Here is a 16,303-nt window from a genome sequence, read left to right as displayed (position 1 = left end):
TGGATACTTTAATTTTATTTTTGTTAAATTTTTGCATGTTTTAGCTGGCAGCACTGGCTTGACCATGAAAGGAAGCCTAGTATTTAAACCAGGCCTAATACACTATACTAATAATGTATTTTTTCATACTTTTCGGTTATCCGACCAACCCCAGTCCCCAATTAAGTCGGATAATCGATGCTCTACTGTATTTCCAAAGTCAAAAATGATATTTATAGAATCTTGTTATATTATTCTAAAAATCTATTTTATAATTATTTCACCAGTAGTAACAATAAATTAATAATCAAAGAAATAGAGATGAACTGATGAAAAGGTTTATATAGGGATTAAGACTTTTCAGAAGCGTTTCACATTCATGGATGATAATGGGCATGAACATAAGTCAGATAGTGAGCAATTTCTTGTAAAACATTTTTATATTCATCATAGTGGCCAGAAATATCTATGAATATAAATCTTGTAAAATGTATGTGAAATTCTATATGGCAATAAATTGCATCATATCAGCCTTCAATCAGAAACATTATGGAAATACATATGGTTCTTCTTGAAGAGTGGATATTATTGAAAATGATCAACAATCTGATAATCAGGACATTGGCTGAGGAACATGTGTAGCTATAAGACGTTCCACATTATATTAATGCACAATATTTCTGCAAATGTACTACTTTACAAATTTTGAATGATTACTTGGATTTTTACTACTTTAATTATGCAAAATAAAAAAATTATAGTTAAAATTTATGCAAATTAATTGTTTTGTTTACTCTTAACTCTGTTTCATAAACATCTCAATTTTCATAATTTTTTGACTAATAATTTTTGAGATATTAGTTGATATAATTAAACATGCTTTACTTTTGAATACCAGTATAGTAGTTTCTCAACCATCAATCCATTAAGAATTTTTAATATAGACCACAAAAATTAGATTTAAAGAAACTATTCAATAAAAATATAAACTTTAGAATAAACAGTTTTTTATTGCCAATAATGAGCAAAGAAATCAATTAACTGAAAAATGAATTACTCCATATCTTGTAGTCACTTTTTTTAGCTTTAGAAACTGAAAAAATAATGAATGAAAAACAACTAACTGTACATACATATAATTACACACATACACGCACATTTTATACTAGTCTACAAATTTACCCATGATGTATTTTGGATTCATAATCACGTCATGTAGTAAACAAAAATATTAATCACACATACCTGAAGAGCATCATGAGCTGCTTGACAGTTTTCTTTTTTACCAGTTATAAGAATTATATCGCTCTTCCTTGGCTTTTCATCAGGTCCATTCATAGAATAGTTAAATTCTCCATTCATTGTCAATTCTTCTTCATTTGAAAAACTATCTATTTTACATGAATAATATTTATATATTAGCACCTATGTCATATATCATAAATTAATAATTCTACATATTAAAAATAAATTTGTTACTAGTTAAAACAAATTTTAAATAAATTTAATCAATGATGGCAAACAAAGTTAAACAACAAACATTCAGTGTAAGTAACCTTTTGTTTGAGAGTAATATTCACAATTGGAAATACAGATTTACTTTACTACTAGATTCTGCAATATCACAAAGTATAAACAAAGATCAAAGCAGCTTATATCAATCCAATCATCACTCATGGTATCCAAAAATACTAAAAATTCCTTTAGTGAAGGAATTTTTAGTATTTTCGTAACCATATATAAACTACCCATTTGGAATAAATGTTAAAAGATTATTATTAAATTCAATTGCAATTAAATAAAAGTTCATTATTCATTGGAAATAAATATATAAACTTTTTAAATAAAAATTGTTATTGGTGTGACTCCAGCAACTTTTCAATATTGCACATACTGAAAGACTGAGAAGTTTACACAAATATGAATGTTATTTGGAACATTTCACACAATACAGCAAAGTTCAACTCATGACTTTAGAGACAACTTAAACTCTCAACGAAGGAGCTGTACAATTTGTATAACTTTGTAATTAAAATTGTGAAAGAAGATATAACTATTAAATTATAAAATTTAAGGATTTGTAAGAAAATAATTATTAATGTAAATTTTCAATTTATTGTTTGTAAAATGTATGTTTTCTTCTTATAGTTATAATTATTTAGCCCCTGAATAACAGGTCTCCCACTCTTTATACTAATAATGATAATACGATTGAAATAAGGCTTATTGAATCACCCACAATACAACTGAATAAAAGACCTTTATTAATTATTCAAAAATTTTTAGTTTTTGAATTAATCCCCTTTGGGTTCTTCTGGATCTGCTACTGATCAAGAACACCTTTCTTCACTGAAAAGTCCATTGAAAGAGATATTGCTACAGAAAAGTAATAGATTAATTCAGCCTACTAAAAGCAGAAGACTAGTTTTTTAATTGAATTTTCCAATTCATTGTAAAACTATTGTACACATTTTCATCAAAATATTATTGTGTTTTTTACTATCTGTTTATATATTAAAAACGTTCATATTATAGACCTAATAAATTTATCCTTTACATCCATTGCTCTTTTAATTAACCTCAAAAATAAATTTTGCCTATGGTATCATAAATCCTAGGGCCATCTCTAGAAAAAAAAAAACATTAGGTTCATAACTGAATTTAAAATAACACACAACCTGCAACAGTGCACAATTCATATGTGCTTTCAAATTAACTTTAAAAATAATCTGTATTCTCAGGGAATTTATAGTAATATTAAATTGTACTAAGAAATTATTATTTTAATTTAAACAGATCCAACATTCCTAAAGATCAAACTAAGATCTTTAGGAATGATTTAATTAATAACTATACTAATAATTAATGGATGACAGATAACTAATATATTAGCTTTTCAGATACAATTTATAAATTTAGACTTAATTTTAAATAACACCAATTACAGCTTTAAATACATATAAAAATGATATATAGCAGAGGTGGGCAAGCAAGAGTTCAGTGAGAGCTGAAATACGGGTTTTGCAAAATGCATGGGAGCCGCAGTTCTGTACTGTCGTGGCGGATAGTATGGTAATGCTGGGAAGGCTAGCACTTTCAGCAAGAGCCGCACATAACAAAAAGAGCCGCATTTGCCCATGCCTGATATATAGCAATATTTTTTACTGAACTTGATAGAATTTATTAGTATAACTAAACTATAAAATGTATAAACCTCATCAATGCTACAAGATTTTGATAATGGGATTTTGATACAATTATAAAAGTTAGTATTTTATCATAAAATATAAATAAAAACAGTTAATCACGGTTTATTAATATAACAAAGTGAAAGTGAATAATATAATGAATTATTAAAAAAAATATTGAAGCAAAAAAAAGTAAACTCAAGTTTTGATTATTACTTAAAGAATTATTTGAAAAGATTATCTATATTCTGACACAATAACATACACTCTATCTTTACAATTCAAATAAAGTTAAAACAGCTTTAAAAAAAAACAGGCAACTTTATTTGAATTATTTAAAATATTCAAGTAATAAAATGTTAAGTATCTGGATACAAAATATTCCTAGTGTTCAATACTAAAAGATACAACTGAAACTATTGATAAATCACAAGTATTTGTTTATACAGTGATACCTCAGTTTTTGTTGATAATCCATTGAAAACAATTGGCAAAATCCAAAACCGACAAAAACCGAGGCAATTATTTCTATATGAATCAATGTAAATCCAATTAATTCGTTCTAGACACACCAAAAACACATTTTATAGAGACTAAATATAGTGTTTAAATACTAAAAAAGTAAGATATTAATATAAAATGAATATAAAAGACTAATGTAAAGAATAAATGAACATTTAACATGGAATTTCCCATGACGGAGCTAAAAGGAAAGAAAGTGGAGTTGGGTGTATTCAAAATCTCAACATCAATTCAGTGAGATGCTGCCAGAAGTGATGCAATTGCTGATGTTTTCTAGAGAACACAAATGCTGACTGCTGGGAATTTCAGGAGAGAAAAACAACAAAATTGGTAAACAATGTGGACTTCCATGTTACGTTAAATTTATTTTTGAACTTATTTAATGAGAACAGCTTAATAAAAAATGAATATTTCAAAAAGAAAAATAGGGATGAAGATTTTTTAAATTTTCATAGGTGTTTTATATAATTAAATCAATCCTAAGATTACACTTTAATCGCTAAAAAAAATTATGTAATGTCTTACGTAAATATACTAGTATATTAAAATATTCTATTAACCTGTCCTGCGTTGTTCCCGAAAACTTTTGTGATGACCTCATTGACCTGTGTGAGCGATTCCGAATATTTTCGTGTCTGCATCGAAACATTTTTGATACTAGATGTCACTATGCGTCATTATTTTTATATTAAAACAAACTTTAAAAATATAATTTTTTTTGTTTTTATATTTTTCAATATATTTATTTTGTTTGTGCAACATAAAAAAATAATTTTTAACAACACAATAAACACGATTATTGTTTTTAAAAAAAGAAAAATTTGTTAGGCTTAACATCGACGAAAATTCAACATGGTGTCACAGTCAACAGAGAAAAATTTCAATGTTGAATAGGTTAATGTAGTAACTGAATATTTATTTATTCAGGGATTATTCATCAATGAATAAATTAAAATCAAAATTGTCAATGCAAAATAGGGCTCTTAAAAGCCTCATGGTGGCTGCCATCTAGTTTGCTGGTGTATTGAGCATTGAAGAAAACGCTTGCAATTTGCTGGAAGTACACTGGCAGCAACTGGAAGTCGTCTGAGATTTTGAACAAAAATGCTGTGGCTGCACACTGAGATTTTTAATATGCCCATTGTTTGGCTAGAAGCATGGGGTAATGGTTACACAACGAGAAACAACTCTACACTGAGCAGGAAAATGCATAAATTGTCCCCTTGTTTTCACAAAATTAGCAGCGAGGTCACATGGGCAAACTGACAAAATCTGAGGCAAAAATCGAGACAAACTTTTTGCAAAAAAAAAATCAATGAAAACCGAAACAGACGATAACCAAAGTCAACAAAAACCAAGGTATTACTGTACTAATGTTTTACGTAATTACTTTCAAATATTACATAATAAACAACTAAATTTATGATTTTAACATATAAAACATATGTTAAAATCATTTTAACAGTATAAATGTACACACACACTTTTTTGAAATAGATTTTGGAAAAAAAATTATTTATATGTTAACTAGCAGGTAGGTCCAGCGTTGCTCGGGAAAAGTAACAATAGCAAAGATTAAGATTATTATGTTATAGTCAACCTTACTCGTTTTCACAGAATGCAAGAATTGGGTCTCCCTGTTTCCAGACTAATTAGAGAATTTTTAGTTGGGTCTAAAATGTGTTTGATTTTCTGCAAAAACGAAAAAAAAAACTGCATCTGCGTCTTGCATGTTGCTTTCTCTTAACACTTCCATTGTTGATGGAAGTGTTAAGACTTAATCCTGTCCCTCTGCCCGTATGGAGGAATTTCGAAAAATCTGTTCTTAGTGTGCGTTCTCGTGACATACCCTAACTGTGTACCAAATTTCAACTTTCAACTCCTAAACGTTTGGGCTCTGCACTGATTATCATCATCAACTTGTCTTGATTATATATACACCTATCCCTCAATTTACATGGAAGATAGGTTCCTGAGAAAAACGTGTAAATCGAATTTGTATCTTTTTGAATGTAAAACCATGTAAATCGAAAAGTATGCAAAAAACGCATAATTTCGTTGTTTATTAATTATGAATTTTTTTCAATTTTTTAAAGGTACATAAATCAAACAAAAATATTGAAAGGCAAAAAAATATATTCTTTTATTAATTAAATACAAAGTACAAAGGAACAAAAAATAAAATCTGAAAGATTCATAAAAATGTAATGTAATTGTGTAATGTAATGTAATGTAAAAAATGTAATTAAAAATAATGTAATCGTTTGTTACTTATGAATACGAAAAATTAAAATTTTCTAGTTTAAAACTATGTGCAATGAATGCAACTTCGTGCTTATGGGGGAGTACCTTATATCGGTTTATCGGTTAGTATTTGACAGATTGAAATAAAACTGTCACCTAGTATCCTAAATATCAACTATAACATATAATTAAGGTGGATTGGAATATAGATGTAGATTAGAGTTAAAAATTGTTCCTTTTGATCATAGCCAGTTTATTTTCTACATTTATTTTTTAAACCGTGTAAAAGCGAAAACGTGTAAAAAAAGTACCGTGTAAAACGAGGGATAGGTGTATAGATTAAATTAAACATACTGCATGATTATTTTTTTCATAATTTTAAAAAACTAAAAACATACTGGTATTTTTAAATATTTGTATTTTATATTTATATTTTATTATATTTTATAAATACTTGTATTTATAAAAAAAAAAACCTTTATTATAATAATTTAGTGACAATCTTCACTTACCATCTTGCCTGAACTCTCTATCAGGAAATTTAATTTGAACATTATATTCAGTTTTTATATTCTGAACTTTCTGTCCTCTTGGCCCCATAACTGTTCTATGATCTTTCTGTGGTATGATGCATTCCATTGTTACTAGAGATGCCTGCAAATAAAATTTAATTCCAAATGATTTTCAAAAACACAAATTCTTAAAAAGTTTTTATATTACATATTTTCAACAAAATTTAATTATCCTATATAACAGAATCCAATCCAATTATTATAGTCATTTTACAATAAGTTACTGGTAATATTAAGTTGAGGTAAGTAAATGAGACTATGATTAGTTAATAAAACTTGAATTTTCATTAATGTTAATAGGTTAGATTAAAACAAAAACATAACTTGAAGATTTATTACTTAAAATTATTATTGTCAATGAAAGTAATGCATGCAGAGTATAATTGAGGAAAGTGCTAACAATTTAAACTACAGTAGTTCAAGCAAATAATTAAAATGATTAATGTTAAAAACAGTGACAGATAACAACTGATATGATCATGTGTTATTGACCGTAAGTTGAAGCTGATGGTACAAAAAGACAAATATCTATACTTTAAAAATATCTATTTACCTGAAGAGTGATAACTATAACCAAAATGCAATTAAAAAACCAGTTTTTATAAGTTTAACTTATGTTTTATATATGCTAATTCTGATAACATTACACTAATTACAATAAGCAGCTTCTACTGCATATATATTGTTTGTTTTACATTTCATTAAAGTAAAATTCTATTTCATCTACTCTTATAAAGTTACTTTAATTCTTATTATGCATAATAACAGAATAATTTTTAAAAAAATATTAATTGTATGACAATAATAAAAATTATGAATAGCATCTCCAGTATAAACCCTTATCTACAAATTATAATTTTGATTTATTAACAGAATCATTCAATTATTATATAAACATTACTTTATCAATAAAATCTAATTTCTATAATGTATTTCTTGAAATCATATGAAAATAATTTTAGATTATCACCATTAGGATGATGCTAGACGATACTCGATTAGTAGTGATGACAAAAACTGGAAATTTTCAAAATCAGTTAACCAGTTTTCAAAACCTGGTTTTTAAATATTAGATGCCACTATTAACTTTATTCTACTAAATTCAAAGTGAATAATGTTTTATTATTATAATTCATTAATATTGATTAATACCAAAAAAGTACTACAGTAAATATTAGCCAAGGTTCACAAGTATGCTTGTATCCTGTATTATTCCTGCCAAAAAGAGGTCAATGTTTGCAAGTGCTAGAGTATAAGTATTTAACAAATAGCACTTGAATTTTTAAAAACAATAAAATTTAAACATAAGCAATGCATGGTACGATTTTAAAAAAGTCAAGGATAGTAAATTGTAAAATTTTAACAACGGGTTCGGCCGAATCTGTGCGAACCCGCTGAATATCACCACTGCCTGTTGACCATGATAAGAAAATTAATATTTTTCTAACTATTCCATCCACCTCAATAGCAACCTCTCTGACAAAACTATTATACAAACTTAAGACAAAAGTTATCTTCAGCCTAACTTGCCCAATTGCCTAGTAAAAATACACTCCTCAAATAATTCTGATATAATATTCTGCCATTTTGCAACATCAGTAGCTAAAGCAATGATATTGATATCATGTGCAACTCAAAAATGACTTAAGTAATCACTATTAATTTGAAATCCTCCTTGCTCATGGTAGTTTCTGTGAAAACTTCCTGAACAATGGCAATAAAAAGTTGTGATATTGTAAAAAGTATACAACAGAATGATACCTAAGGAAACAAAATTTAAGAATGTATGTTTATTGTTACTGTAAGCCAAAATATATTGATGAGATGAGTATATTTTGGTTCTATGTTATTTTCTAAGGTTTTCAACACTTGACAGATGAACAAAATCAAAAGCTTTTTCATAGTCAATAATGGAATTTCATATTCATTAGTTATTTGAATGATTTCTTTTAAAACTTGAATGCAAGCTATTGTGCTATATCTACTTCTAAATTCTGTTTGTTCTTTGGCTGACTAAAATCAAGTATTTTCTTCAACTGATTTATACAAAATCTTCAGAGTTCTTGTGAAACTGAAAAAAGGACTAATTATTCTTTAATTCCTTTATCATTGTTTTGTTTTTTGAAATAATAGTATCATCACTGCATTCTTCTAATCGTCTGTCACATCTTTTATTCAAGCACTTAGAAACAGTTGTTAAAAATTGTACATTATGTATTCTCCAGTTTCTTTCACTATATTCACAATAATTCCATCATTTTCTACACTTAATATCATAAGATATCTCTTTGTTAGGTACTGGTGGTACTTCATCTTCAGCTGTCACTCTCTTGTTATTGTCAATTCTTTTCTCTCAGTCACAGTTGTATTTCCTTATATCTTCTGAAATGCACTTTAACATTTTACCAATCTCAGAATATTCAATTTTGCTTGCAGTCTCATCTTTTTTGATCTTCATTTATCTTTTGCTTACATATCAACTATTCATCTACTATTATCTAGCCACTTTTGATGACACAGCAGTACTAAATACTGATTCCACAACTGCTTCAGTTATTCTTTGTTTAACTCATTTAAGTTATATTCAATTTTCATAAAATCCCAAAGTTGGAAGAATCTATTGGTCAGCTTAAGTTTAAACCTGTGGGTATGATTCTTCAAGATAACTGAATTAATTTGAAAAATCATGTCCACAGGTTAAACTTATGACAACAAATATATACAAGTATCCCTCATAAAACATGCACTTCTAAAACTTGGTTTGAAAACTGAGGATACTCTCCATACAACACAGTTTCTGGTTTGCTCTAACATAGTTTGAGAATTTAGAAAATCCTCCATACAAAATTTCACAATTTTTAAATACAAACTCTGTTATTCATTACTTTTTTCTTCAAGAAAGCATGCATATTGTCTAAAGTTTGACCACAGATTTTAGAATATTGAAATTTTCAATTTGTTTTGCACCTTTTTCTCAGGTTTACTTTAATGAGAACTGATAGGAAAGGAAGAAAAAAATTGCATCACCTTTCCTATCAACCACATGTTGTTCTTGCTTTCAGACTTTAAGACTGTCACAGTGTTTTGTTTTTATACATTAATTTTCATATTTAGTAAAGTTTATTTAAACACGTTTAGGTAAGTGTTATTGAACTTTTTTTAACCATAGATATCATTCGTAAAAATGACGAGCAAAATACAGCAATATTTCAGTACTAAAACTGTCTCTAACTTGAACAATTTGGTATTGAACACAAATTCTGGAGGAAAAAAAAATGTTCAGTCTTCAATTGAACAAATGTGACTTACTAGAACAAATTTTCGATTAATAACATTTTTATTGTCATACACAAAAAATTTTTATGGTAAAAATAAAAAAAGACGACATTGCTGATATTCTGATCAAGATCAACAAAAAAGCTGATATGACAATGGTACTTTGTAAAAAGAAATGCCCTCATTTAACAAAAATTAATATTAATACATAATACAGTACTTTTAATTGTGATTATTAGTTAATTATTGATTGCTTTAATAAACATATTTCTCGTAGCAACAATAAAGAATAGTATACTTTTGGAACCTAACCTTTTGGAACCCAGTTTTGTATTAGTCCATTGTTTTGTATAGCATGTATTCACATAACATTGCACTTTTTAGGAACATAACTACTGTGTTATATGAGGGATACCTGTATGTTATGCAGTGATACTAGTCTATTCTTGTTTTATAATGTACAGCATTATAAAATTATACTATATTTAAGTATTATTTCACTACACTTATACTTCTTCAAATTATTGATAATGACAACTGAATATAAGTTCTAATAATTTCAAGATATTTTAATATTTTAACAATCAATCAATTTACCAGTAATTGTGAAACAATCATTTTAACTTACCAACTCATCTACAATCTCCAATATTCTCTGTTTTGCACCTTCAATACATTCTTTTGGACCTTTCAAAGTAACTTCATCACTATTGTTACCAATTCGTGGAAAACTGACAACAACACCTCCATAATCTTCTTCTATCTGACGCAATACTTCTCCTCTCCTGGCTACAAAATGACGGTGATATTTTGGATCTACTCTCATTTTCAATTCTGTTACTTTGTCCTAAAATAAATAACGATTAATATTTTTTGAATAAATTTTTTAAAGTCTCAAATCTATTCACATTTTTAAAATATTCTAACCAATTCTTTAATCATATCCTGGAGTTCTTTCTTTGCTTGCATCACTTCCTCTTTTCTGCCAATAATAACAATTGATTCACGATCATCATCTTTTTCTGATGGAAAAATAATTCTTGCTTTTGTTTTATCTCTTATCTATAACAAAAATTAATGAGATAATTGTTAAAATATTTCAAAGTAATTTATTTAATACATCAAAAACACACACACATACACTAAATCCAACATACAAATATCTTTATTTTACTAACCTTCTTAACATTGGCCCCATTCTTTCCTATTAAAAATTTCAAATGTTCAGGCTTTGCTTTCAATTCTTCTGTATATCCAGCATTTTGCTGAAAAATTAAGATGCATTTAATTTATTATAATTTAAACAATATAAATTAAATATTCATGGAGAGAGAAACATTCAAATTAATTTATTTTTAAGTTTTGTATTCTTGATAGTTTAAATTAAATTTGTTGTTTATTGTATTTTACGTTTATTTAATATATATGCACATTTTACATTGGGCTTTTGCCTTGTATTAAATAAACAAACATTAACGTAAGAAATCTCAAAGAGGTCCAAAAAAGAATCTTGAAAAATCTATCATCCTCACAAAAAAGTTAAATACTTGCAGCTGTGTATATTGATTTTCATTACATTAATATAAAAAAATATTAAATGGCTAATATATAAATATTAATAATCCTTAGTTTTGTACTATTACCTATATTCTGCTATTGAAAATATAGACTTAAGTAATATAGTTTTAATAAATTTTAATATAAAATTATATTATATAGCATTATGAACAGATATTAACTTTTATTTTATTCTATTTATTGATTCTATACAAATATAAAAATTATTAATTTTAATCATCTATGAGGGTATTTAGAATTATCATTAATAATAAGACTTTAGCCTTATTATTAAGCATCTACAAAACATATTAGATTTGTTTATCAGCATTGTGTAATATATATCATATAAGATAATCAATGATGATATAACAGACAATATCCTAAAACCAATTCTCAAATTTACAAGTGTGATATTATACAAAAAATTCAGATAACTTTATATTAAAATTAGAAAATATAGTGGAACCTTGCTTAACGAGTATTTCGCATAACGAGCAGAACAAATTGTAAAAAATTGACTTGCTTAGCAAGCGATGTTTTGCATAACGAGTGACAAGGAGAGGGGAAATCCTGGATTGTGCACATGCTCCATCAGTTTGTGTTTAGCATTCATTCTGCTAGCATCTTAGTGTTGCTCATGATCACACATTTTTCCAAACTCGTGTTCACATATATTACGTTTAAATGTTGACATTCATAGCCCGTTATATAATAAACACGCCATCTCATACTAAATTTAATGATCAATTCCAAATTAAATTTTTAAAATGTCTAAATTAAAAATTAATTATTTATAATTATTGAATTTAATACAAGATGGCAGCATAACTAAGTAGCAGTAGCACAAAGGGGATGAAAACCCAGGACTACTCATAGGTACTGCCTGGGTGTGAAAGGGGGATAGGAAAGATGAGAAGAGTTGAGGAAGGCAGGAGGTGAAGAAAAAGTAAGATAGGATAGATGGTGAAGAAGGAAGACTCATGAGCGCCTGCATCGCATTTATTAGATGACAAGGAAAAAACTAAGTAAGGCATAATGGGTGCATTAATACAGTAATAAACATACAAACATTAATACAGTAATAAACATACAAAAGGTCCAATAACAGTAGAACATAACTAGTCTCAAACATTAATACAGTAATAAACATACAAAAGGTCCAATAACAGTAGGACGAACTAGTTAAAGGTAGGGTCCAGTGCAACGGTAGCGCAGATGATTTTTCTAGGGCTGCAAAAATATCCAGATCTTCCACGAGAGCTTGTGGTAGACAGGACCAATTGAAGCCCTTTTTTAGCGTTACTCTTTTCAGATTAATCCGGTGATTGTCGTGTTTAGGGCAGTCAAAGATCAAGTGAGTGGCATTCTGTAAGGAGATGTCATCACAGTCACAATAGGGATGTTCCGTAAGTCCAAATCGATGTAGGTATTGCCGGAAATTTCCATGATCTGTCCTATCTCTAGTCAAATAATTAATTTCTAATATTCAAATTTCCATAAAAACCTATGGTAAACCGATAATCGATCACCCACTGTATATCTATATTAATTTTAATAAATATTTTTATTTTCTAGCAAGTACAATATGTTATTTTACAATATAAATATTCATATTGTAATCATTGTAAGAACAAATAAGATCATCAATTACAGGTTTTATTCTAAAAAATTTAAATGTGTTATGATTTTTTTTATGACAACTAAATATATGATTTGTTTATAAATTTGGTATATAGATTGCCATTCAGATAAAAATGTAACAAACTATTATATCAAATTTATTTTTATTAATATTGACTCTTTGAAATATTGTTTAAATCAGGATTAAAAAAATTATTTCTTTGTAAAGATTGCATAAGATTCTTTATGAAGATAGTGATATTGTAATACATCACAACTTTATTTAAAGAATAATCAAAAATAAAACTGCAGTATCTTTCTACCGATGAACAACTAACTTAATCAATATCCAGTTTTGACAATTAGCACAAGTTTTTGACAAATGCTAATTGCCAAATTATATTTAACCATAACTTTTATTCAATTACATTAACTACTTAAATTATATATAAGTATTCCACACAATGTAAACTATTGGTGTATGTGATCAAAAAACACTTCAAATTGATTTATGTATTCTGATAATGCTAATCACTTAATAAACAAACTAATTTGTAATAAAATGAAAATTTATATTAATAGTATCGACATGAATCAAATTAATTACCTCTTATATTGATAGTTAATCACATTGATGAAAACAAATAAAAGAAAATTCATATCTATCAGACACACTGAACTGTAGAAAAATTACACAGACTGATATTAATGGAATACAGTTGAATCCCTTTAATATCATTTATAAAAAAGTTAAAAACAGTAAATAGTTTTGAAAATAGTTTGTAAAAATCTAACAACATTTAATATTTAATTTCAGGTTGACAATTTCAGTAAACATATCAATTTTAAATAAAAAATTTTTCATAAAACTATATTACATAATAAATATCAAATGTGATAAGAAAAATATATACCTTTTCATTACTCAATTCAACCAGTAACTTCTTTGCCCTATTGACATCATCTTTCGGTCCACGAATTGACACTTTATCACTGCCAGATCCTACTTGAGGAAAACGTATTGAGACACCTCCACATTCTTCCATGATTGAATGAATTAATTTCCCTTTGGCCCCAATGATAGAATTATGAAATTTTGCAGGAATGATAATGTCTTGCTGTACAACATTTTCCTACATAAAAGAATTCTAATTAATTACTTTATTGATTTATTTAATTTAAGCAAAACTCCAGCTTCTCATTCATTATAAATTAGATATATAATGAATATAATCTTATCTGACATTTAGTAACTATCAAAATTTAGTTATTAATACAGATAAATTTACAGAATTTACAAAGTATTTTCTGATGCATTTTATTAATCATTTTTCAACCAGTAATAATTCTCAATATGTAAAATTGAAATTAATGTCCACTGAATTAAATAAGTTTAACTGTAATTATAAGAAATAGAAATATAGCATCAAAGTAGGTAATTTAAAATACGTTTATCCGACGAAGCTTAAGAGGTGTGGTTATAAAATTTTGGCAATTTCCTAGAAGGTTCAAAATAAGAATATGGCCAAAAGAAGTACCTATAAATATTACAATTGAAAAAATTATGCCAATGGCTAGGAGGACATTAGACCAATTTGTTCAATACTGCATGTTTTAGATATGAAAAGGTCCAGCAAGTGCTCTTACAGGCTTAGGCATTCTTCTTCATTTATGGCCAATAATCTAATTATTCTAAATAGGTTTCTAATCTAAAGTGTTTGTAGGTAGATTGCTACAGATGCTAAACCAAATGTTATTCTTGATAGCTATTCTAATATTTGCATTACATCTGATAAAATAAAATCTAAAATTTTAGTTTATTAATTTATTTTTCAAAATTCCAAACATACATACATACCAATTCATTCTGTTTATCTAAAATCAACTGTTGAGCCATTAATACATTTTCTTTCTTTCCAGTAATTGTAATCACATTAGAATCACTACCTTCAGCTGGAAGATCAATTTTTGTATCTGTTTCTTCACGTATCTAAAAATCAAAAAAGGTAATGTTATTCTTGATTAACTAAATGACATCATTAAGTTGCATTTGATAATGGCATTTATAATGGAAATTAAGTCATATTTATTGTAAAATCATAGCACATCATAGCACAGAATATAATTTTAATGTTAAAGAGAAAAAAAAAAAAAAAAAAAAAAAAAAATTAAATTGAAGAGAAACAAGCTTAAGTACATGTAAACAAAAATCAAACAGTGCCAAAATATTTTTTTCTGTTTTGAACAGGTTTTAGTATTACATTAAAAATTTGCTGGGACGAATTCACATTTAAGAAAAAATATAATTTCTTACAAGACTATACATTTACATGAGTCTCTATCTTTCCAGTCCCTTCACATGCTTTTCAGAGGCAATAACAAGTCTGCCGCAGAACTGACCTTTTATTGGAGGCTACTGTCCGCCATCCAATGTAAAACAGTTATAGAGTCCTCTAGCGGTAGCATACATATTCTTAAAAAATAATAATTACATTAAAAATTTTTAATGTAATTATTATTTTTAGGATGTCTGCTGACGCGATTGAAATAATAGGGACTACATTTTACTTCCCTTCTGGCCTTTCGTCGCTGGCGACGTTCCTCCAGCATCAGTTGCAATTGCTCCACTTTACCTCTCGTCACCTTGTTTTCATCTTCTCTCTGACAGTCCACTTCCATATTATTAACAGACGATGATTTGGCACACAACATTGACCAGTTATGTGTGGACTGACTGTGTCCGTTCATACACTGACAACATCCAGAAGATGCTCCCAATAGTTCGTTAAGGATGTGAATTATGGTCCCAATATCTCTTCTTGGGCGTCCGTTGCTATTTTGGAGTGGAGGACAGAGTTCCAGAAAATGTTCCAGAGTACACTCCTCTGCCATGATGATACATGCTTTCAATAACGACACCACTCTGACGAGTTTTGCAGCAATGACCCATGCACTTTTCCTCTTTTCTCTTTCCCAATGCTGCCATGGATAACTGGTGCAATGTTTGAGTCAAATTCTGACTAGCTTTGACAAGAGTCTTAGTGTCCAGGGTGGTTTGTAATTTTGAGAGCGGGCAATTTCAGACAGTGAGTCGAGGCGGGTTTCGTTTTTGTCGTCCGATCCAAACAACGGAGAAGGAGAGAGAGGCACGGAGTTGTGGCTTATGGAAGAGGTCGAATATTGGGGCAGAGGAAATGAAAGTGGAGATGCCAAAGAGCCTGGTGACGTTGGAGTGAGGGGCAGAGTGGGCAGGCACGTGGAACGCACCTGGACATTTGAATTTTGGGAGGGTCTGTTGCCCACACTGGCAGCTGTGGACAATTGTAGCTGGATGAACATCAT

At 28.1% G+C, this 16,303-nt stretch overlaps 1 protein-coding gene across 1 annotated transcript in view; it reads right to left on the bottom strand.

Annotated features, from left to right (window-relative positions):
• Positions 1-16,303, bottom strand: part of Dp1 (satellite-binding protein 1 Dp1) — an 83,402-nt gene that overhangs the window by 25,918 nt on the left and 41,181 nt on the right. Inside the window, exons 13-19 of the mRNA XM_067287796.1 lie at positions 14,820-14,951; positions 13,876-14,094; positions 10,960-11,046; positions 10,709-10,843; positions 10,410-10,628; positions 6,446-6,587; positions 1,225-1,370 (exon numbers count right to left, since the gene is read on the bottom strand). Coding sequence (XP_067143897.1) covers positions 1,225-1,370; positions 6,446-6,587; positions 10,410-10,628; positions 10,709-10,843; positions 10,960-11,046; positions 13,876-14,094; positions 14,820-14,951 — 1,080 coding nt within the window. The remainder of the gene's footprint in view (positions 1-1,224; positions 1,371-6,445; positions 6,588-10,409; positions 10,629-10,708; positions 10,844-10,959; positions 11,047-13,875; positions 14,095-14,819; positions 14,952-16,303) is intronic.

This window comes from Centruroides vittatus, unplaced genomic scaffold (assembly GCF_030686945.1).
Source record: "Centruroides vittatus isolate TY-2023 unplaced genomic scaffold, ASM3068694v2 scaffold_712, whole genome shotgun sequence".
NCBI classification, from domain to species: domain Eukaryota; kingdom Metazoa; phylum Arthropoda; class Arachnida; order Scorpiones; family Buthidae; genus Centruroides; species Centruroides vittatus.
This window is presented reverse-complemented; position numbering and strand designations above follow the sequence as displayed.